This window comes from Falco cherrug, chromosome 1 (genome assembly GCF_023634085.1).
Source record: "Falco cherrug isolate bFalChe1 chromosome 1, bFalChe1.pri, whole genome shotgun sequence".
NCBI classification, from domain to species: Eukaryota; Metazoa; Chordata; class Aves; order Falconiformes; family Falconidae; genus Falco; species Falco cherrug.
This window is the reverse complement of record NC_073697.1, coordinates 47,318,425-47,343,752: the sequence shown is the minus strand read 5'-3', so window position 1 is coordinate 47,343,752 and position 25,328 is coordinate 47,318,425. Positions and strand designations below refer to the sequence as shown.

Here is a 25,328-nt window from a genome sequence, read left to right as displayed (position 1 = left end):
ATGTTAGCCCGGCTGGACCTTTTTATTTATAGTAAGAGGCTAACAAAATATGGTTATAGACAAAAAAAAAAATAAAATTAGTGTCTGTGAACAAAGTTCTCTTTTGGAGATCCTAAAGTTCACGTGCCCTACATGAAATCCATTCCAGAACAAGGAAACTTGTAAAGGAGGCTGGTATCACTGTTTCAAGACACATCAAAATATTTTGCTTTCGCTACTTTGCCTAAGGGTTACTACAAAGCATCTTTCTTGACAAAAGTAGGCTTTAAGGGCCAGAAATGACATCTGGTACAGATCACTAAAGTTTCCCAAAAATTTGCCTGTAAATCCATCCAAGTAACATAACCCTGAACTGTAGATCTAACTCTCAGCTAAACATGAAAGTTAGACATGCATTATTTTGGTTAAGCAGAACACGGAGCAGAGCAACAGAAAGGCTTCACCATATCTTGGACAGAAAAGCAGTGAAAACAAGCAAATTCCTTGCCACACCAACTGGTAATGGTCAGTACAATGTGAAGAGGAGGTGCTGAAAGAACAGTATCCATTTAAATTATTACACTACCAGCACAACAACTAAGAATAAGTCTGGTCAACTTAAAAAACAATTAAAGCAAGTCTCATTAACCTCTCAGCTGTGTTATGGCTCATGACTGTGTTATCTCAACAATCTGCTGTTGAGATGTAAAGCGAAGTTAGTTCTTCCAGAGGGTAGCCTGGCTTACCACTATTTGATCTGTCATGTCCACCACAGCGCCCAAAAAGACAAAATAAAAAAAGTCCTGGAATGCCCAAACCAAAGATGACTATGAAACAATGCAACAGTTGCTGACATTCTTTGAATCTGAGTTAGACTACATCTGTTCAGCTCTTTTCCACAGAAAGCTGGCTCAGTGTTCAGAAGCACTCAGAAATCAAACAAATGCTAAGTATTATTTATAGTGAAAACTAATGAAATTGAGAACAATATAGAAAATTATTAACATGCCACTGTATGCATCCAAAAGACATCTGTATCTGGAATGTCCTGTTCTGGTCTGGTCCCTCATTCTCAAAAGAAGAGACAGCAGAACACAAAAGGCATCACAGTTCACAAAAAGGATGATATCAAGAAGTAACATTCTGGAGCAGCTCCTGTATGTTGAACAACATACTAGGACTCTTCAAGCTGAAAATGAAAATTGAGCAGTTTGTGAGAAATCTGTATAAATTTGTCCATAATCCCTACTTCTGGTATTATGAGAGAATCAAGTGAAACAGGTAGGTGGCAAATTGAAAAGGAAAAAGCTGCTCTACTGCTTTATTACTTAATATCACGGATGCAGGAAGTTCACACTGCCTCTAAAAGAAACTGAGGCCTTCTAAGAATTTAGCCATCTACAGCTATTAGATAGAAAGTCACCAGCCCTAGAAACCTGAGTCACAAACTGCTAGAGGCTGAAAGTATTCCAAGAGAGCATCCCTCCATGATTTGCCAGGTCTATACTCTCCATTATGCATTCTCCGCTGAACCTCACCCCCAAGGTGAGGTGCTGAATTATACGGCTCCTTGATCCAGCTTGATAAACCTATCTTTATATAGCATTTTTGTCATCACTTCAATATATTATTTCATATTTGTTTTGGATTCCTCCACCAATGTGTTATGAAGAGAGGAAAAAAAAAGTATTTACATATTGAGGCGACAGTTTTACGCAGAAAGTATACTTAATTCAGCCACTTTTATGGACAAGAACAGAAAGTCTGGTGTGAAAGGCCTTGAACAAATACTTAAGCTTTCTGTAATTAATTTTGTATCCACTCCAAGAATACTCATGGCTTCTAGTCTCCCTCCAAACCAGTATACTCTTGACACTGTATGCTTTTTGGTGCTTCTTAACCTACAAGTAGTTCTTTAAGATAATTTTTCAATGAGGTGTTAAGAACAAAAAATTAAAGTTCCAAAGTAACAATTACTGCTGCACATTGTTAGCTGCTTAGCACAAACAAATTTTCACGGCATAGCTGAACATAATCCCTTACGAACAGCTAACGCAAAGCAGTAGCTCTGGAACCCTTCCAAAGAGGATAAGAAGCTATTTCTCTTGTTCCTAAAAGGATCACCCAGAAGAGATTTTTAGGGTTACTCCTACTCCTTTGGGATTCTGATGACATCAGCCAGCCAGCCTGTTATCAATTGCCTGAAGACAAGATCAGATACTTCAAGAACAGCCTATTAAAAAAGAAAAAGCAATTGAGTTCACTTTACCCTACAACTGCAGAACTTGACTCCCATGGTAGTTTAGCTGCTCGTTTTATGACAAGTTCAGGATTTGTACTTGACCAGGAATTTCTAAGAACTGATGGTGAAAAATACTCAAGCAAGTCCTCATTCTGAAAAAGACACATTTATTTGACTTTGTTTTTTCTTTTTACTTTTTTTTGAAAAATAAAACAAGTCACCTCAGGGATCTGGCTGTAACACCTATAACAGGATAATCGGAGATTTCATGAGCACAACTCTCCAGTCTTACAGAGGGAACTTGGTTTCTGCTCATCTCTACTGACTAGATGCAAGCTCCACAGCAACATCACCACCTTCAGCGGTCCCCATCTTCCTGTATTTAGCCAGCACAGAAGCATAAAAAGCAGCAGCTAATCTTCAGACTGCTTCTGGTTCTACCCTTGCTGGATTTCTAAAACTTTGCCATTCACTGGGAAAGGCACTATAACATTACGTAGATAGCGGATATAGTGGAGTTGGCTGGAACATTTTTTCTCTGAGAAAATGACATAGCAACATAAATACAAGACAACGACTAGTGGAATTTCTCCAGTTAACTTGCACCTGCACTCTAATGTAGCTGCTGCAAAGTCATTATAGACTGTACCAGGCAGAAAGAGTAACAAACTGCCCAGGTTTCTGGTGTAATACTAGAAGAGGGCTACAAGACAACTGGGTAGGAAGCTATGTGGAAGGTAGAGCTTTTGGATCATGTACATTTTACACAGCTGGAATACCTAAACTAGGAAGTGTAGCAGCGTGTGGACTTCCAGGTTTGTTCTGGACACAGTTTTGCTACTTTTCCAAGCTACTGCACTGTGCTAGAAGTCATGCCAGGAAGCCATGCCAAAAGGGCAAATTGCCACTTGTAGGCCCAAACCGGCTTATGCAGAACAAGCTCAAGTGTGCCAGTATCACATACTGAGCTGTTCTCAGGGTTAGGGAGCACAGACCTACTTTGGGACCACCGGCATGAGAGCTGCAGATATATGTACTCTATTCCCTGTATAGCAACTCTGGATTGCTCTAGGGCCTGGGCTTGGATTACTTCATATTAGTATATGAAATAAAATCTCTGCCATTCTCCTCCAAACAGGATTGTTTCACTTCTAACGAAAGCATTGAGCGAGAAAAATCTAGGTAAGTCCTCATTCCTAACTGGCTGCGTGTTGCAGGAACCGACAAGAACAATGACTCAAAGAGCAGCCAGCCACCACAAAACCTAGCACTGAGGCATACTGCCATTCTCATGAGCAGCACTAGAAAGTGGGCAACTATCAAAGCCCATGGGTTTGGCATCGGTTCAAACATCTAACATGTGACACCTACCGCCAGCAACACAGAACATTCGGAGGTGGTGTCAGACCACTATCAGTGTGGTGCCTTGGCACAGAAGTTGTGAAACCAGGACTTATCAGAAGAGGCCTGGATTTTAGAGTAAACTCCTCAGGTAGAGAGATCCTAGAGGTAGGGGGGGAAGAAGGATGAAAGGCAGGACAGAAGGGAGGAAAGAGCCACAGCTTGTCCCACTTCCTCTCCGCTACCTTGGGAAAACAAAAGCAGTACAAGCTCTTTCTCGGAGGCCTGGAAAAGGTGGTGGTTACCAACAAAAACCCAACTCATGTCAGAGCTGGGCAGATCACGTTTATTTCCAACTGAAAACTGACTTGCAGATGAAGTTTTTAACAACCTTCCTTTATGTTAACAAAAAAATGCCCAAACAACAAGAAAATCTGACAACAGAGCACTGGAACATTTGTTAAATGATATGCCTCTCACCTCAGCAAGATAGTAATCTGCTATGTCCATCAAACACAGATATAATTACCTTACACAAAAGGCAGTATTTGAACCATGGTGATTTTTGCCAAATCAAAAAAGAGCTTGGACAACAAGGAAATTGAGAGAGAAACCAGCCCAGAAATAAAACCAGACAAACAGGTTTTACATTAACTTGCAACCTACAATAAACAGGTACCTAAGTGCAAAATTAATCAGCTTTTACTCCTATTATATTTCTCTAACTTGCACTTTGCAGCCACAATCAGCTACATAAAACCACAGTGTGATGCGCTAACACTAAAGCTTTGGATGTTGGCAATGAAACAACAGCTAGAGCAGGGGCTTGAAACAAAACAACATTGATACTGAGATACTATAGTTATGAGTACAGAGAATACATGTGCGTCACTAGTCTACATGCGGACAAAGATTTGAAAAATCTCCTTCAGCATGTTCCCTAGTATTGTGTTTTTCTTATTTTAAATCTGCAGTTGCAAACCCTCCCTGCAAGAGAAAGGAAAGCCCCAGACTTTTTACAAGGAGTTTTATCATAAAACAATATGTGTGACCTTCAAATGCTTTTCCTTTTGCCCTTTGTGCTTTTTTAAAGTGCCCTAAGCAAGGGAAAAAAAAAAAAAAAAAAAAAGGAAAAAAAAGCCAGAAGCATGACCCTCTGTTTCAAGTGCTCTGAAAAGAATAGGGTTATAATACTGCAAAGTCTGAGCTCAACCAGGTGGCTGTCCTGGTAGTTTGGCAGCTCATGTGTTCGGCACAGGAACAAACAACCCCATCGATCTCCAGCCATCAAATCTCAAGCATTCTGGGAAACAGTGTTGACATGGTTTTCTCCCAACCATTTCTGGCCAGAAGACAATGTGCAAAAGCAAGATGAAGCTTTTTTTTTTAACCTTAAATGAACCGCTCACCAGGAAAAATTAAAGGCCACCCGTAACAACCAATGTGAAAGGCCTCAGAATAAACTGTGTAGATGGACATATTAATACTGCCTCTTTTCTTTCTAAATTTAATAAAATAAAATGCCACACAAATATGCTAGTTGTTGATACTAATAAATACAGCACCTTTTAGTTCAATTTATCCTCATTAACAATGAGCAGGACAAAGAATTACTCCAATTATTGACTGTGCCCATACTTTTTTACCTCTGAGTAGAGATTTGGAAAATTCTGAACCAATTAGTGTTACAACATTCTGTTTAACAAAATTAAGGGAAACAAACTCTAATAAAATTACTGAAAACATCAGTATTAATCATTCTAGAATGAAATATATTCAAATCATAAACAAATGGTAAATTATTTTTGATACAGAGTTCTGTGAACTCATTAAGTAGTTTTAATGAAAATAAGGGTAAATGAAATCAGTAAAGCATCAGCTATGTGTGTGATTCTCTGCATGTGTGACCTTGGGAGAAAGTAAGAATCAACATTAACTAGTAAACCTGCAGTTGACAGGAAACTGTAACATAGCGTTTGCATTTAAGATGTGTAAAAAGAGGACCTGTTCACTAGCCAACACATTCATAAATGCTTACCACTGCTACACAACACTATTCTGAATTACTCACTGAGAAATCTAATATACATAGAAGTATCCCTGCTACGTAGGTTTCTTCCTCAGAGATAAAATGACTGCAAACCACATTCCTTTAAAGGGAATCTAGCAACAAAAACTAAATAAAGGGGGGAAATGGCTCCCAGCAGCATTCTTATTTACAACTTGGTAAAGTGAAATGTCCATTTCTGCCCATGTTTAAAAGAAGCCAAAAACAGGTGAGCTTGACCGCAAAAGTTAATGGCATTTAATGCAAGTATCTAGATCTTTCCAATGAATACAACTCACTAGGTTATAGCAAGCAAAACCAGCTCTTTTCAGATGACAAATAAAGGTAGGGACTAACATTCCAACTGCCAAAATCTGACAGTAAAGAGCCTCACTTATCAGCCAACTGACAGCTGAGTAAATGTTTCTTTAATTAAGAACAGGAATATAGAAATAGTTTTTCTCTGAAACATCTGGTTATTAGGAAGCCAGAATAGCTCATGCCCAACAGTTAAAGGCTATCTTTAAATTCAGAGGCCTCCCCAAATCCCTTGCCCAGGTGCACGTCCTGGCTAGGTCTTTGCTGCATGTCTGGATGAAGTTTCTGTTTCATACATCCCATACTATCACACCCTGATTTCATAGAATCATAGAATGGTTTGGGTTGGAAGTGACCGACCTTAATGATCATCTAGTTCCCCACCCCCCACCACGGGCAGGGACACCTTCCACTAGACCAGGTTGCTCAAAGCCCCATCCAACCTGGCCTTTGCTCTGGAGATTTATTTTAATTATAAGGCAACAGAACTTACGGTGTACTCCTAGTTTCACCAATAAACACGGATCAGAACCACAGTGCATCTGTTCCTTTGTTGAGACAGAGAGTATCACAGAAAGCAAACTGTTTATGGGAAGCACCTACTGAAATACCCGAAATGAAGATTAGCATATAAACAAACAAAATCTCAGTATGATTAACAAACCTAACAAAAGAAAGAATGTAAAAAAAAGTACTACCTTCTTTTCAGTAGGGCTTGAAGTCTTTGATACTAGTGCTGCTTCAACAAGACCCTGCTCAAGTAAGGAGTCATATTTTATGCTTCTTTTCCTGTTTCTCCTCTCCTTGTTTGCTGGCTTTTGTTCATTTTCCTCTGACTGAGACACATCTGCACCATTGTCTCCACAAATGGAAGATTCAAAAAGAGGCTTTCCATTCATGTATGTTTTAGTGATTTTCAGCTTAATTTCTGGAGAGCCATTCTTGATAGGAGTAGTGTTGGGTGGTGTTGCAACTCCCTTGATTTCCTGGGGTTCAAAGCGCAGCTTGGCATCTTGGGCCCCAGACTCGCCATTAAACACACGAGAGGTTAGATCTTTCAATTTATCAGCTGGAATAAACGGAAGAGCCTCATGGCCATTATATTTTTGCATGACACCTTCTTGTAGGGTGGCAGAAAGTTGTGCTTTGCCCAAGTAGACAGAACACTCACGATTCACTTCACAATTCTGAGTTTTCCCATTGGTATTTCCAAGGATCTCTGGTACCTGCTTCATTTTGATGTAGTTAATTTTTCGAGTTAACAGTTGAGAACTTCTTTTGATGCTAAAGTCCATTCAGCCCAGATGTTTCCAGTCTTACTCTGCTACATTAAGAGGAAAAGACAGAGAATATTTTTAATAATACAGAAATGTCAAAAGCTACCAAGTATTCAGATAGGTATGTCCCCACCAATACAACTCAATGTACTTCAAGTTTTACTAAAAAAGTGCTGTTTACAATCTTCATAACCAAAATACTTCAATATATATATTAATATGCATTACGAAAAAGTAAAAACAGATTGATGAATCATCAATTTTATTAAAGCAAAAGCAGAGCAAAACCACAGCTTTAATTTTAACTATCTGTTAACAATCTACAGCATGAGTCTTACCAGTCTTACCCACACTAATTAATCAAAGGCATTGGACTGTTCAAAACAAGTAAGAGTTAGACCTAAGATAATATCATTAATAACAACATAAAACAGATGAGTCTATTTCTAAGAGGTTGTGCCAGCATAAAAACCCCACAGGCTGTGTTCCTGTAGCACCTACACCATGGACAGCAGCATCACAAGCTTCTCTTCCATACTCTACAAAACAGGCACCTCCATCTTCCATCAAAGCACACCTCCTCAGGAAACAAGACATCTCAGTCTTCAGACATACCCCAAAGTTTTCCGGCTATGAGAATGAATAAAAGGCGAGCGTTCTGCATCATCAACACCAACCCACTGCGAAAAAGCTGATCCTTCAGGCCAGTGAACCCACTGTGCAAAATTTAAATGGTCAAAGTAATTGCTGGAGTTTCAGCTTTTTCGTAACAACATCAGCAGCAAACACTCACTTTTTATACAGAAATGTGAAAACATCCAGCAAGCTAGAACTGCACTATTATCTGCCCTAGATAGGTTTTCCAAGGGTTCTAAAAGCCGACCCAGCCCATTTAAACATTATATTATTGCAGCAAACGAATGGCAGAATGACTCCTTTGCGCTCCTAGACCAAGCAAGATGATTGTTTTCATTTCTAAAATTCATATGCATAAACTCTTCCTATTACCAGGTCCAGTGTATACATGATATAGAGAAATACACCATCATAAATATTATGAAAGCTCAGCACAATAATCATCATATGCATGCTCAGGTAACCAATTTCATATATGATTAAGTCCAAGAACTGTCACATCGAATCAAAAATTCATCAAATCTGGTCTCATACACTTCCAAAAAAGTGCAGTAAAAACCATGATGAATAACTATTGAATTGTCAGTTGCTATGGAAGAAAACTCTTCTGAATCTCACCACCTTGATTATTAAGCTACACCGTTAAAATGTTTACAACTGGTATATTTCTGAAACTTGCGTATTTGCTACTTCTACATCAGGAGTAGCAATGCACAAACTCTTATAAGTGAGCATTGCCTTAGTCTGGCAAAGCTTCTTAATGGTGTCAAGCCTGAACTCAAAGCAACTGGCCAACATGAAACCTGTTCATCCACAAAGATGCAGAAAAAGTAAGACATCTAAAAATCATAGCTCCATCACTCCTTAGCAAATGCTTGAATCTCCCTAACATGCTGCTCTAAGGTACCCTACACGATGCAAGGGTACCTCTCCATACAAGCCATGTACTCATTTAAGACATGAAAATCATTCTCCAGGGACAAGCAACAGTCTGATAAGCTGGTATTAAACAAAGTAAGGAGAGCAAGTATACCTGAACTTCAAGTGAAACTGTGGCAGGAAAGGTTCTAATCTTTCTTTAGCAAGATGAAGTCTGAATTACCAATAAAATCTCTGATAAAATGAATGGAAACCAGCCAACTGTATTAACTCTTTTGAAGAGGAGTCAGAGGTAAAAGCAAACTCAAAATTCCACCAGAACAGAACAAAGAATTCACTGAACTGAAAGAGAACTCATGTACTTTCACAAGACCTTCTCTGAAAACACAGACATGAGACAGAATTTCAACCTAGTTAATCATACAGCCATGTTTCAAACTGTGATTCAGCAGATTTAACTGAAATCATATTTAAGAAACGACTGATGACAAATTCTGTAAATCTCTAGGCAAAAGGCAAACCCATTACGGAACATGTGATGCTTATGGTTACGGAGATGACAGCAAAATTCCTTAATAATAACAATAATAATAAAAAAAAAGCGCCCAAAACACTGAGTTGTAAAATCTGTGCTTCCCCACCACAAGATTCTTAACAGAGTAAATCAGAGCGTAAAAAAGATTTGAGGTGGGCATCTAAATTCCCCCTACCCAAAAGCCAGCCAGCCTACAGGCGAGCAGCTTTTCCACGGCTGCCGACGCCCTCCAGTGGCTGCCAGACCCCGCCAGAGCAGGCAGCACCTCAGCCCCCACCGCGCTGCCTGACGGACTGCTGCCTATCACAGCGGCTCACAGCAGGACCAGCACCAAAAATGCCTCGTGGGACTTGTCCCGTGCATCAACTACACGGTTAAGCTGAAAAACGTTTTTTAATATGGCTCCATTAGCTTCTCATCAGGGTCTGGTGTCTGGATCGAGACATCTGCATTTTGTAACTGTCTTAATCCGTAATTCTACTAGTACTTTTTTGTCCTGCTTACTAATAACTCTTACTCTCATCACTTACTTCCTTAAGCTAGAAAGCCACCAAGCTTGAGGCAGACCAGGACAACTCAAAAAAAGCAACAAATAATCAAATTAGACTATGTTACTGGTGTAACTCAAACTCAACACACTGCATGCATAAAAACAAGCGATAGCTAAAGAGCTAAAAAACATAAAAATCACCACAGTCACAGTATAACTTAGGCTGGAAGGGATTTCCTCCGAATCACCTGTGCTAACCACCTTGCTTAAATCAGGGCCAATGCAGATCAAGCTGTTCAGGGCCTTGTCTGGACGATGACCAGTAAATAACTAAGTGAAAAGACAGTTCAAAGAACTCAAGTGACTTTCTAGCTAATAAACCTAAGAGTAGTAATTCTGTACCGCAAAAATATGAAGACCAGGAAGACCGTGCAGTGAAAGATCCTGAACTTCTAAGAGTTTCCTTGATTTGCTTAATAAATCCAAAGATACACAGCATACAGATTCTAGAACTTGAGGGAGTGAAGGTTCAGTTAATGATTCTCACTAACACGTCACTAAAAACAGCTGAAACCACTGAAAAAGGCCCCTGGAATCACTGGAGCCTAGAGAGACAACAAATCCAGGAGTATAAGAGGAAGTCAATGTACCCTGACTGACAGTAACCGGGAAAAAGAAGACAAAGGCAGTAATTTCAGACTGTACAATTTATGAGAATCACTAGATACAGATTAGAGAATATGGAAAGCAGACCATGTTTGAACAAAGATTTAAGGGAGCCACATGAGAAGAGGCTTAAACTTAGAGGCAGAATAATGGGCAAAGATAATCGATGCGAGTACCTGCAAGCAAATATAGTCCCACTGGGGAGGTGAGACATGGTGAGAGCAACTTGCAGGTCAGTCACCATCTGTAGGACAACTGATGGAAGGAAATTGTTGATATGCATCTCAGTCCTCCTTGTAAAAAAATAAGCTACATTGTGGGGTCTGATTAAATGGAAAAAGCTAGCAAAGCTACACATGGGAATAATAAAGGGTTAAGAAAGAAGGGCAAAATCAAATCTAGTTAAATTTTGTACAACCTTTGCTATCTAAAATTAATGGCAGCACAATACAAGCAAGAAAAAGGACTAGGCTCTCTGTGAGAAGACGACAATAGAGTAGAAAAGAAGAGGCAGCAAGGAAAGAAAATGATTAGCAACGATACCCAAGCAGTACTGTGAGTTTAAGAGTTAATGCAAGGAGATCTGTAAGACACAACATGAAGGAATGAATTCATAGATCACAGACAAGATCTGGCTCATCAGTTATAAGAGTAAGGTCCTGAAGCAGCTGAGCATATGATTAATTTGGTAGTTAAATTAAGCGCACTCATGCCAGACCACCATATCACATAGAAACAAAAGCAATCCCTTATCTTTTCCAGATGACTCTGCATCTATAGAAAAGGAAACCGAGGGAGGCAAGGGAAAGGAAGGGGACAAAAGCACCACAGGCTAGTAGCGGCTAATGACCTTAAGCTAGTATCATCCCATATTGACTGTCTGGTGAACACAACAAGTACCATTTTTGCTAACAAGGAGGAAAAATCATGATAGCCAAGGAGTATGCTGAATAAACATAATCTTTTGGCTTGTGAACAAATAGCTTTCAGTAAGCAAAAGATATAACTTAACAGAAGTAGGTCTCTAGATAGTTTAATTGGACAATGCCAATCGAACGCCCCTTGTGATAGCTTTGTACTTACTTTCATACTAAAAAACAAAAGTTCTATATAAGGCAAATTATTCTGCAGACATTTTAAGTAATGTTATTAATTACTTGAAGGTCCATCATCTGACAGGAGTCATGAGCCAAACACAGTCTGTGTGTCAGATTCCTCCTTCATGGTCCAGGCCACTATCATTTATGTGATATTTATTATTCATTTCTTCCACATCTGCTGCAATTTCAGAGATGCTTTTCTTGTGTGTCAGAAATAATGGAGTAGTCCATTCCTTCCAATTCTGCCAAAGGGAGCGAAGAGTAATCAACAACAAGCATCACTATTAAATACCACTTTTGTTTTGTTTAAGAGTTTTCTTAAAGCCATTTCTCAGGTGATTTACTCTGAGGTGAGGGGGGTGGAAGACAACATACCTAAATAAAAATTCACAGTAAGAAAACTTTATCCACAAAAGCTATTTTTATTACCTACAGATCAGGCTTTCAGCTGGCACTAAAAAAGCAAATAGATGGCTGCTACTTTTTGTCCATAAAGATAGCTTTCTTATAAACCTTCTCCATTCTCTCATCAATTTTAAGACCAAAGGTTATTCCTATTTTCAGATCAGAATGAGACAAAATACTTGAAGAGATTAATAAAGTTACAATACCTTCTTGCTAATACATTTGAAAAATTGAGTATGCTTACACACTTTATCTTGCATAAACCCCCTAAAATATCAAACAGCAGTAGAAGCATATTTACATTAATGCAGTACGTTGCAACTGTTCTTCACTGTATTAAAATAATGAAAAATGCTGCAGGATCTAAACAGAATTTAATTTTAGAAGAAAATGTGTAACCGAAAATTGCATGTAGATTTGCCGAAAATTGTTATAAACCAGCTCTATCCAGGAAATTCAAAAACATTATCTCTCATGGAGAAAACCATTACTGTAGGAGCTGGCAGGGAACTGAAAATAATTATACCAAAATGTTCTACAAATTTACCACTAGTCTTAGGAAAGAAAGAAAAAAGGAAACTTTAGTCCAAATGAGACAATTTTTAATTTAAAAGCACCTGAAGTAAAGACTTCATTAGTCTTGCAGTAGATGTACAATGATTTCAGTTAACCAGACAGCTAGCAAGGCTAACCTATGAAGTATTTTTAAATGAGTATATGAACATTTCCTTACACTTAGAGTACCCAATAATGTTTATATAGAGACATAATATACATTTCAACAAAAAAATGAAGCAATTTGAAACTTATGTGAAAAAGGTTAGTGTACTTAAGAGTTGCACTTACACTTACCTGCCACTCAATTTATTTAAAAAAAAAAAAATAATCAGTATTGATCTTTTCTAAGGTGTTTTGGGTTTGCTTCCTCCCCCAATGGATAAAATTTTAGAACTTAATTGGTAGTCTATTTTCATCAATTGAAACAAGTGAAGGCAATAGGCAATACCACCTTGTACAGTTAAGAACTGTAGAATGGCAAGTGAAGAATTCAATCACTTTAAGTGTTACTTGCTACTGCAGAAAGCAAGCTTACAGAACTGAAGCACTTGACTTTTTGTTTCTCCTCAGGAAAAGCTTTTGCAACCAGCCCTTGCTGCTGAGGATAAGGCTAGAAGATGCTGTAACAGGACTCCTCCCCAGTAATTGGTTTTCTTCAAAATCAGAAGAAATACTCTTTTTCCACTGCTGCAGAAATTTTTGTCAGTTCCACTCCTGCTGCTGGAGGTGGGTAGTGAAGGAAGGAGAGAGATTTGAGTAAATTCATATTCTTTTAAAACATTTAATTTCTGTCTGAAGAGAGAATACAGATACTACTGTATCAAATAGAAGCTTCTCCTCTGCAGATAAGCAGGTAGGAACTACTAGATTTACCACAAGTATTTAATAAACACTAAAAGGTAGCCCTCAACAGTTGCTTAACAGGTAAAAGTAAAAAACCCAAAAGTTATGCTTTCAAATGCAAACTTGAAACTTTTCTGTCTCTTGGAGAGTTCCAAATGGTTCAGCTGAAGGGAATGGGGAATGGCCCCTCTCCAGCAAAACAGGACTCGACAATTCAATATAGCTAGAATTCTCACCCAGTCTAGGTCTTTACCCACCAAAGAGATGATGTCTTTGCCTCTCAGGTGGGCCAGAGCTGTGCATCTGGCTTCTACTTAGCCTGGAAATGAAGAACCAAATGCAATCTCAAATAGTTTAGCAGTTAGGTGCAGAGTTCCTTATTTACACTGCTTTTTCATCTGGTCCAATCCTACTTTGATTTCCCACCTCTTTTTTAATCCCACTGCTTTTTCTTTTCAGCATCCTACCTCCACTGCACCATACACCTTCAAGACTTGGATCCTCTGGCTCTACATAATACTCACTGCAGCAGATAAATGCACTATAACCTGTTGGTTTCCTCTTCACTATGGCCACTGATTCTGCCCTTATTTCTGCATGTAGTAAGGACAGCACAGTAACTGCCTGAGGCTTCACTGAGAATATCATGAAAATTTCTGATTATGCAAATTCTGAGAAGGGAAGATCAAATCGGGGATGACACCACAAATTAAGTTATCAGTAGAAGTAATGAATCAAATTGTAGTATTAACGAAACATTACCAGCTACACCTCTACAGAAATAAACAGTGTTGCCCAGATCAGCCCAGACAGCAACTAATTTTAATACAGATACAATAATTTTGCCTAGACCCTTAAAACTCTATCTTTGTCTATCATGACACTAAAACCTGTTCACCCAAGTGGATAGATTTAGATGCCAGAAGCACACTTAGTGCATTGGAATAATTCTAAGAGCAGCATAGTGACACTGGTAATGCATGAGGCCTTGTCACTACAACAAAAGCCTAGCTATATGTATACATAGCACAGTATGATAATCTTTATGATAGAGCAGTATTTGGCCATGTCTTCTGTTGTTTATAAAAACAACACCACATTGCACTGATAATGCACCTCTCAGATGTAGGCAGGTAACGTGTAAAAATATGCATGATTTCTTTCATCCAGTACATTGCTGTTCACATCCCATAACGTTAAGTAAAGAACTGCAAGGTGAAGTTCTGAGGTAGTTAACACTGACTCAATGGCACTATGGAATTTTACTTATAGACTTGCACCTTCCGGCAAAAATTGTATATATCCATATCTGATCAATGTAACTACATCTACAATGTAATCCCGGCCATACTGTGCTAATTCTGGTCTACTTTACACATAGACCGTAACTATATACATGTGACTATGTTAGTTATTCTATCAATGTATTACCTCAAAGCAAAACACACACGCATACACCCCAACTGGTAGACGTATGCCAGGAACACTCAAGACCTGAGACCTGGAATGCTAGACATTCTCCAAACAAACCTAACTACTTGCTATTAAGTGGCTTTTGGTTCAGACATCTGAAGTACTTCCCTGTGCTGGCGCTTTAATGTACTCTTGCCGAAACGCATCACCAACATTCGCATGGTTCTTAATTCCCTTTCCATTTCTTTCACAATGTCTACTTCAAAAAATCTCTCTAAAAGAGCAATTAGTGTAACTGTTACAGGTATGAAGTCTGGAATTTGAGGCAAGTTTCAGGTTTCTGCAAGTACAGCGTAGCTTACCCATTTAACTTGGAGACAGAAAGATAAAACATTTTCCTGTCCAACAAACCAATTCCTTCTTGTTCACTTTCCAAAACTTGTGTTGAGAGGTTTGCAATGGGTATCTCTTGCCATTTTTGACATCCTTTCTCTCAGCATAGCACTAGCAGTGTGGATTACTTCATGGCCTTATCAAGTATAGTTCTTGAGACAAATACTGTTGTACCCACTTCTCATGGGAAAATCTAAAGTTTTGACTGTAGAAGTAAGTCATAGTAAGCAACTGTAGTTGCTAGCCTTACTTGCAGATTTTCTGAAGACTCAGCTATCACTACCACTTGTGCCAAGCATTCATCTGACAAACAGATATTGTACACGCACCTTCTACTACTTGTTTTTTGCACTATTGCTGAATTTCAGCCATGTTCCACATTCAATCACAGCATTTGTTTCCCGTTTGTTCAGAAGCGCTACTATAAAACAGTTTCTGATGGTCTGCATTCTGCTTCCACAGAAAAATCACATTAATTTCATTCAGAAGTATCTGATTGAAAGTTCTTGGCAACTACTCCATATATCAAAATGATCCATATTCATACCTTTCATCCTACACTGCTCCCCAGGGTTCATACTTTGGCTTAAATCCCCCTGGTTTTATTATCAGACTAGAATTTGGACATTCTTTATTACAGAGATAACTCCCCAATTTAGATGTTTCTGAGTGCCAGTGCAGTCAGGTTCTTTGCCTTGATGGCATCCCACCAAGGCTGGCAAGTTCCACAACTGATTTATCTGATACACGATCTTGGGAACCTCAGCTCCACAGACTCACCCGTGCCACAGCAGGAACATTTACACTTCAACTTATAATGAATAAATACATGAAATGGGTCCCAAACACTATGACAGGAGGCTGTATTACTGCATCTCCTTCCAACTGCTTCTTTTATTCTTTCCCCAGTAGCTTTTCAAAATATTTCAAATGGTGTTTAGATTACATTCCTAATAAAAATCTTTCCTAACCTCAGACTTCTTTCTTGAATGTATTTGTGTTACAAAGTATTTCGCCTTCTGCTCCTTGGTGTATCTCTTATTTAGTAAGGCAGAACTCAAGAGAACAGGACAAGGTTCACTCTCTATTATGTTTTCAACTATGGCAAATAAAATGCGGAATCCTGATGTTAGCCCTCAAGGCCAAATATGTTTAAAGATTATTATTATTTTAAAACATAATTATTTTTTTTAATGTGTGCTTTAGCACAGATGTGAGATGCCATTATTTTAGTGTTTTGATATGAGGCACAGGCCAGAAGAGGTTTCACAAAGACAATTAAATGGCCATCTCTGTCAGCCAACAGAACAAGACCGCCTTGTGCTTCTCCCAAGGACCACACAGAAAACTGACAATATCCTTCACAGACAGCAGAAGAAAAATATTAAAGCTTCTATGAAAGCCTATTTCAACAGCACATCATGCTATAGTTTTCCAGTCATTTACCACATATGTATCCTTACCCCAAATATGGATGAATATAAAATAGCTCCAATTTGTGCTGGGGAGCTGAATACCAAAGTTTAAAACAAGATCAAATTGCTATCTTGCACAAAGATAAAAATAGGACAAGTTTAAAGGATGGGGACCAAACTAGAAACAGAGCCATCACCTGTTGAGTAACCCTTGCAATTTAACACATGCTTTAAGTCACTTACATATTTTATTAGTTTCAAATTATGTCAAATGCAAGAACCTACATCAATGGTGCTCCACAGCAAAGTAATTTTACCCAACATAAGAATGCTCTGAAATACATACAGGCTGATGCTTCACTTTGCCATACTCAGTAAATTTAATTTTATTGCCATGAAATGTTGAAAAAGATTTTCAAACATCTACTTTCAATATGTAGCTCATCACACCATTGTACTACCTGAACAATTTCCATATAATGATATTATTTCTTAACATTAGCAAGGAGGACATTAGAAACCTTGCTTTAGTTTCAACCATGATTAACAGGTATTTGTTTACTGCACACAAAATGTGTTTTGTAAAATTCAGTTTATGGTGTAACCTACTATATGCTTCAGACAGAAGCAGCTTTTCAAATGTACTTGAAAGTCAATAGATTATCTGGTGCTAAAGTTTAGAGTTGCCTGTGAGCAAAGTAATGCATGATGGACTATGCATTAACCTATCATCACCATACATAAGGTATTAGTATATATGATCTGTTCTCCAGGAATCCTGCATATTTTTTTAGCTTGCTATTCACCAGAAGGGCAGCAGGATAGAGTATGGTCTAAGTTTCCCTTCTAACACATTCTAAAAACTTCCCTTCCTGCTGGTGTTAGAAAATATAAAATAACTATGCTAGACACCATCAACTTGAAAAAAACATTTAAAATAGCAATTGACATATCACTTTTTTGTAATTTCTGTCAGTGTAAACTGAAAGGAAAAAAGTAAATATGTTTACACAGTGCTTATTACCTCCAATGACTGCAGGTCACAGAGAAGCTAATTTGAAGGTGCAGTGAAGGAGGAATGTAGGTAGTTTCTCTTTTCCTCCAAGAACGTTCTTGAAACCAAAGCCTTCTAAGTAACCATTAATTATATAAAATAGCTAACTGACCCATTCAACCAGCTACATGGATTTACAAGCTGCGGGGTGACTACTGCCACGTCAACAAGGCTCTCTCCTCACCCACCCCTTTGCTCTCAAGTCCTCAACATTTATGCACCCAAAGAAATTTGGACTCCCATGCCAAGCTCTGATGGGACATTATTTTCTCTCTCCACTTTACCACCTGACCGCTTATCCTGGTGCCAGTCCATCTCAGCCTTTCTCATTTACACCACCGAGATTCCAGCATATCCTTGGTGAAGACATTTCTCCAAGCTACATCCTAACTGGAAAGCGATGCTTCCTAGAAACATGGACTTAACCACTTAGATCCACTTCAGTATCTCCATTCTTCCTTCGTCCAAAGGCTAGATTCAAGAATTATACTAGACTGTCTAATTTCTACTCAACCATAAGGCCATTTCATGTCTCTTTGCAGAAAAGTAATGAAAGAACTAAAATAGTATAGTCGCAAGCACAGTATTAAAATATGCCATCATCATCGACTGCATTATTATTACTCCTACCAAGCATTTCTTAGTGGTGTTTGATTACTGAATGGTAGGGTATCTGTTGTTTTTAGCAATAGCACTTGGTGGATACTTTCCACTGTGCAGCACAGTACACTTGGGAAAAGATGAAAATATTTTTCCGAGGCAAGGCTAGGCACTTTACCTTGTTCTACACTGAAAATACTTGCAATTTCCATGCATTCAACCATCTTCTACATTTAAAACCTAGGAGATGTCTTGTAGTTACGTACGCAGAAAAGACCAGAGGTGACCAAAATGCTGCAAGAATTGTGCTTCTATCTTCTCATCATAAACTACATCCTTGACCCAGTAATCTGAGCAGAGCAGGTGGATCTTTATATACGCATGGAGTCCCAATGCAGTCAATAGGCTTTGATCGACCACAAGTAAAGACACGCATTTATCAGTCTGTAGAAATAAGGCCTCACTTGGGAAACAGAGACACACCGGTGGAACAAAAAGCAGGCTCAGTCCAAAAGTGAGAGGTGAATGGGCCACAAACAATAGGACACTGAAAAATAATCCCTTCTTGCCATTCCTTTGCTATTTTGTTAGTGAAATGCTTTGGACAGAAAGTCATACACACACACACACACACACACACATATATATGTATACAAACCCATATGCATACATTTCACCACCCAAATATCAGAAAGCAACCCCCTCAAGAATAATTTTTGCTTCCAGTCCAAAACAAATACTCACTCTATTGCAAGCAGGCAGTAATTTAAAATGCAATAGTCTCTTCTGCAAAACCACTGGCTTCAGAAAAAGCACGTAGCCCTACAGATATTAAAACAATTTTTTTTATTCTTATTAGCCATTTGTTGGATTCCCGTTGAACTAAAAAGAAATATTTTACATTTAAATTCCATTTTCTAAACTACTTTAAATCTATACCCTTAAAGTATAATGACCTAGTTTCTTCTGACATTTTCATATAATATTTGATAAATTAGTAGGTTTTACTGTACTTTTAATATCTGAATTCTTCTGAGTACATACGAGGGTGGATACTCCTATAACCCTCACAGGAACTAGCCATATAATCTCCAAGAATATCCAGACCTTTTATATTCAAATACAGAAAAAAACCTGTCATATTTTTTGATGGCTGCATACTCCATGAAAAACCCAGCATGTTTTAATATATGGGATATAGATGCTTACTGAAACAACCAAAAATTGCATATACTGTAAGCACTGAGCCCTGAGAAGTCCTGCAAAACAGTGGTTTTATTCAATGATTACATCCAATAGTCAAATAATACCACACTGTGAAACTGAGGAGTTTATTAAGGTTGATATGCTGCATTTCCTGAGCAAAATTCCCACAGCAAAATAAGCAAATCATAGCTTCAGCACTAAATTTACAGAGATTCTACTAATATCAAACATTTTAACGAAGAGCCAATTTATTCTTGCAGCTGAAGCCACACACTCCATATTTAAGGAATCCTAGTAAGCATATATGTATGCATAAACCACCAGCAAGGACTCTTTGCAAAATCTATTACAAACTTCGTTGCCACCCTACAGCATTTACAGTTACCTTCCTTTGATGTCTGAAAAGGCTAAATGCCAAACATACCCTCCTTGGGTTTTGGGTTGTTTTTTTGTGTTGTTTTTTTTTTTTTTAAACCAGACCTCGTTTGGCTTACTCAGCGAGGGTAGCACTAGCTCCTAAATTTAAGATTCATTACAAACCAATTTTAATGCAAATGCCAATAAGAAACTATTCACACACACAAAATACATGGGCAATGACTGATACCAGCCTCTTGCCTGTTTAATGGCTGTTAGCAAGAGGCCCATTTTCTCTGAAATCTGTTTAAATACGGTGTTTACTGCCTCTGTACTTCTACTAGTATTTACTCCTCCTTTCAGCCGACATGTTTAAAAAAAGCATAACCAAAAAGCAAGTATAAATATATTCAAGAAGTATGGCAAATTCCCTTCTCCACCCCCAGAGCGGTAAAGCCACAGCGGATGAGCTGTAACTATGGCCTTGGGAATACAAGTTCCCCAGGCTCTTTTACCACACAAATATCAATTCAAGTTACAAGAGCCCTATCCTCTTATACTTAATGAAGATTGAGCCAACGAGCCCGCACGCCTTCGCAGGAATGTTTTCTTTCCGTTTTCCTAACAAGGCTCTCCTCCCATACAGGTCCAGGATGGACTGCAGAACGGTGTAAGTAGAAGGATCATCACACCAGTGTTTAGTGGAGGAATAAATCAAACATGGCTTCCCCCTCCATACATTTCCAGAGTTACATTCACTCCTGCTGCCGTACAATCCCAGTCCTACCCGGAGGGAAGGGGCAGGAGCAGCCTCCACCTCCCCACAGCCTCACCACCACGGGGGGGGGGGGGGGGACATCTGCAGCCACCCCACCCCTTAAGGAGGCGGTTTAAACCCTGGGGGAGGCTTTTTTTTCTTTTCCCCCCACCGGTCGTCCCCGTGCCCCCCCCTCCGGTTTTCTTTCTGATTTGCACTGATTGATCCCCCCCTCCGCGGAGGAGGGAAGTTGGACGGGTGGGCACCTCTCCCTTATCCCTTCATGCCACCCCCGACCTCCCGCAGCGCCGAGGAGGAGGAGGAGGGCAAGGGGGGAAAGGATGAAGCTGCAACAGCCGGGACTCGGGCTCGGCATCGCTCCTTTCCGCTCCTCCGCCACCCGAGTCAGGCCCAGCCAGCAGCAGAAATCCTGCGGCAGCCTCCGGGGGGGCGGCGAGGGGCGGGCGGGGGGGACCGCAGCCCCTCAGCGAGGAACAGGTAATGGGGGGGTGGCGGGGGGGTGGAGAGAAGACGGGGGGGGGGGGGGGGGGGGGGAGCGAACAAAAAAACCCTCCTCCGGGGAACGGGGAAACGGGAGCCGCGGGCTGCCCGGGCAGGGGCGGGCGATGGAGGCGGCGGGGCGCCAGGGGTAAGTTTGAGGGGAGCGCAGCCCCGGCGGACGGGCAGTCCCGGGAGGAAGGGCCGCAGCGGGGGGGCGCAGATGCCCCGCGACGGGACCCCCGACCCCCACGCCGCCTCTACAGCGTTTTGCCGGGCAGGGCCCGCGGTCCCAGCCCGGGAGGGGGCTCCCGGTGACCGCGGCGAGGCGCGGAGCCGGGCGGCAGCATCCCCGCGAGCGAGGGAACCTCGCCGCCGCCGCTCCCGCCTCCCGCCCGGGGCCTGCGGGAACGTGCCCCGGGTGCCTCCTCCCCTCCCCGGGGAGGCGGCGGGGGGGGGCGCTCCCGGCCTACTGACCTGTGCCCTAGCGCATCCTTCTCCCCCGAGAGCCGGGCGGAGGCGGCGGCGGTAGCTCGGTGCCGGGGAGCAACGGCAGCGGCGGGAGCTGAAGCGACACGGCAACAGCGGCGGCAACGGCGGCGGCTCCGGCGATCCTGCGCGGCAGCCCCGCCCCCTCCTCCGGCCAGAACCAGCGCGAAAAATCCGGGCCGCTGATTGGCCGCCGCCGCTGCGCTGCCCCTGGAGCGGCTGTTTCAAATCCCCCCGCACGGAGCCGCCCGCACGCGCGGCCCAGCGGCGGCGGCCGGGAGCAGCGCCAGCCAGAGGGCCGCAGCCCGCCCCCGGGGACGGCGGCGGCAGCGCGGCCGGCTGCGGGCCCGCCGGGGGCCGGCCGGGGGCCGCCCGCCCTGATGGGGCCGCTGCCGGCGGGGGGGAGGAGGAGGACGCGGGCGGGCCGGGTGCCAGGGGAGGGAAGGCCACAGGGCGAGGTGGGGCCGAAGGCGGGAGCTGTGTGGGGCCCGGCCCGCTCGGGGGGGCGGGGGCTGGCTTGCCGTGGCGACGGCCTCAGGTGGGCGACAGCGCGTCGAGGGCCCGCCGGCCCCGCAGAGGTCGGTGGAAAGCACTTGTTTTCGAATACTTTTTTTGGTATTTTTTCTGTCCACGGTGGGTTCAGGGATGCTCGCCGTGGGTCGCGCTGCCTGGTGGACGTGCCCTCCTCACCCGCTGGGCTCTGCAGTGTACATGTGCGCTCTTGGAAACCCCAGATTTAAGCCAAATGTTTTGCCTTTCTGCACACATTTCTGAGGATGGTGGATACTTGCAAGAATCCAAATGCACCTGGCTGTGAATTACCAGGCTGTCTCCTCTGGAAGTATGGTCTGGTGGTTGTTGTGTTGTTGGGTTTTTTTGGTTGGTGTGTTTTTTGGTGGTTTTTTTTTTGGGGGGGGGGGGGGGGGCGGTTAGCATTTGCATCAAAACAAGTACATGTGCTTGCAATTCCCTAGTTGAAAGCACAGCAATTTTTTTAGGCCAAATTATTAAGTAATGTCGTGTTATGGTAAGAACAAATATTCTCATGAGCCATTGCACCAGATAATGTAAAGCAGGTAACAGCTCTTTCAAGCTTCTGGTGGTCTGGTAAAGGATTTGTGGCGCACAGAGAACGTGTTTTCTGCACAAGGCTGAATATAGTTGCTCAATGTTACGGATACTGTATTAACCTGGTCACTAAGGGCCTAATGCAACTCCTGTGAAAGGTAAACAGGTGGTAAGGGCGGAGGAGGGGGGACACCAGCATTGTATTTTCTGGATAGTGGGTGAAATCACACCATCCGATACAGAAAAGCTCTGATAATTTTCTTTTACGTTATCCTTAATTTACTTTTATATGTTTTTCAGCTGTTTTCTGTGTGTTTAATTGTGGGTGCACCTTTCTTAGCATGGCAAACAGCTGAAGGGTGCAAACTTAGTGTTAATTACTTAGTAATGAAATAATTATTGGCTGATTAAAATGTTAATCTCAAGGTGGCTGAAGGAAATGAAATCTGTAGTGGTGAAGTTACCTTATTTTACAGCCTTCCTGTAAAAAAAAAAAAAAAAACCACCACAACAAACTATCTTTAAGGTGTTAGACAAACATGATTTAGCCTCCGAATGTCAGTATTTACAGCATTAAAGAGAAAGATAAAGTGCCATCACACTTTAAAACTGCTAATGTGAATTGAGTAGGATGATTTTATGTTCTAGCTTCCTTTCTAAAGTTGTTACATGCATTTACAGGGGAAAAACACCTGTTCTAAATAAAAATAGAGGCAGCATTAACAATACAAATAAATAGAAGAACAAATACATGAATCCTGTTTTTTTGCTATGTAAGGGCATGTACAATTGTGCTTTTCTTCAGTGTGCTTCAGTAGATCAATAATGCTAATGTATGAAAAGTACAAAGCTTGACATGTTTGCGGGGTGCTTGCTGACCCCCCCTGTCCTCTCCCACCCCCAAAACAAACAAACAACAACACAACCTTGTATAAGAAACCAGGTTAGTATTAATTCTTGGCATGCTACAAATGCATTTTCTCTTGGGAATAAATTTTGTGTTCAGGCTCAATGATACAAATTCATCTCTATGTATGGGTTTGAGAAACAGATTTTTCATTCTCTACTTTCTACTAATGTATAAGATCCTCCAGATAATGCAGTTCTCCTGTTTGCCTTCTGTGGTGGTTTAAGATTTAAGTGGAAGGATTTTGCTATCATGGTCAAGGTGACAACAAATCTTTGTTACTCCTTTCAACTCCTATAGATCACTGGCCTTGTCTATGCTACTAAGATTTGCAACCATGTAATTATCTTCTAATAGACCCACCATACAAATTTCCAGGAAAACTTATGCTGGGAGTTAACACTTTAACTGGAATAGCACCAGTTTATATGGTATGTAAATACCAGTACAAACTTCTCCAATGTTGTGACCCTTTTAAACAGAAACTGTGCATGCAGGTTTCCTAACTTCAAAAAAAGGTGTCTTTTTTCCTTAAGTTCATATTGTGATCATAAAAATCTCTCAATTCTTCCACTGCAGTACACAGGCTGATTCCTTGAAAGTGGATATAATTATATTACACATCTGAAAACGGGGTTCAAAAAAGTTTTAACTTTAACAGTATAAATGCACATGCAGTGCAGAGGGAGCTTGTGCTGACAAGGAACAGGCACACTGCATTATACTAGAGTGATGGCTTTGAAAGAGGTGACAAAGTCCTCTAATCTGTTACTAGTAGTTGCAAATTTCTAGACTGAACCTCTTAGTGGTTTTATTATCTTTTTCATTTTTCTATGTGATTTTGAATTAGGCAGTATTTTTTAACAGTTTGTTTCTTGGATAGTCAAACAGGTCATTGAAACCCAAAGATGTATGATTAGAGCAGATAATAGTATTTATTTATTAATGGCTCCTGTGTCATTTGCAATCTAAAATTTTATTGCTCCTTTCAACTTTTATGGACATACTGTGTTAAGAAGTATTATCAAGATCAATATGCTTCTGTTGAACTCAATAAAGGAATTTAAAGAAATGTAGTGTTTGCATATTGTTCTGGAAATATTTAAATATTTTGGAAATTACCAATTAGTTACTAGACTGAAAGACAATTTACAATTTAAACACTTTCAAGGCTGACTATTCAGCAATAATAGTAAAAGTACCCCTGTTTTTAGGGCTATGTTAGATATGCTGAAATTCTGAAGCTGAAAGGTGATTGTGTGTGTGTGTGTGTTTGGGTGGGTTTTGGTTGCTTTTTTTTGTTGCTGCCACAGGGACAAAGTGCTAGAAAAGCTAAGGCCTACATTGTAGTTGCTGTAGTTTCACTGTGTTAGGCAGAGCTCAGAAACAAATTCTATGTGTGTGGTACTACTCCACGCAACAGTGCAGAACTCTCCTCTGAGTTTGGTCAGCCCAGTGAACAAGGGGATGGGGTACTTCTTGCTATTAGAAATAATGGAGATGAGCCGTCCCTGTGCTGAAGCTTTGCCTTTCTCCTGGCAAAGGCCAATTGTAATGATGGTGCAGTTAGCAAGCATGTTTAATCTCATTGTAGATGAGAGAATGTAGATGAAGCAAGAGCTTCATGTTTACATTTCTTTCCTGTACAGATCTTAAGAATTGATTGCTTACTGAATTCCTTTCTTATATCCCTTTTTATTTTTGTTTCAGGATTTTATATAATCATCTGTTTAGTAAGTATCTTCCTGAATGCAGATCATCTTGGTGGCAATGTAAACATAAGTATAGTTAAATGGAAGTTACTGAGTGCAGTCTGTGAGTTATTCGGATACTCCTGAGTTAGTACAGCAGCACA

At 40.7% G+C, this 25,328-nt stretch overlaps 1 protein-coding gene across 9 annotated transcripts in view; it reads right to left on the bottom strand.

The window, feature by feature from the left end:
- NSD2 (nuclear receptor binding SET domain protein 2) overlaps nucleotides 1-25,328 on the bottom strand; it is a 102,507-nt gene that overhangs the window by 55,179 nt on the left and 22,000 nt on the right. For 2 of the 9 annotated variants that reach the window (XM_055722318.1, XM_055722370.1), the window contains exons 1-2: nucleotides 21,487-21,639; nucleotides 6,626-7,251 (exon numbers count right to left, since the gene is read on the bottom strand). In XM_055722318.1, coding sequence (XP_055578293.1) covers nucleotides 6,626-7,222 — 597 coding nt within the window. In that variant the 5' untranslated portion in view covers nucleotides 7,223-7,251; nucleotides 21,487-21,639. Of the gene's footprint in view, nucleotides 1-6,625; nucleotides 7,252-11,567; nucleotides 11,753-13,008; nucleotides 13,141-21,486; nucleotides 21,640-25,328 lie in introns of those variants that run through there. The other 7 variants (XM_055722326.1, XM_027815470.2, XM_055722343.1 and 4 more) reach the window with 7 other exon arrangements.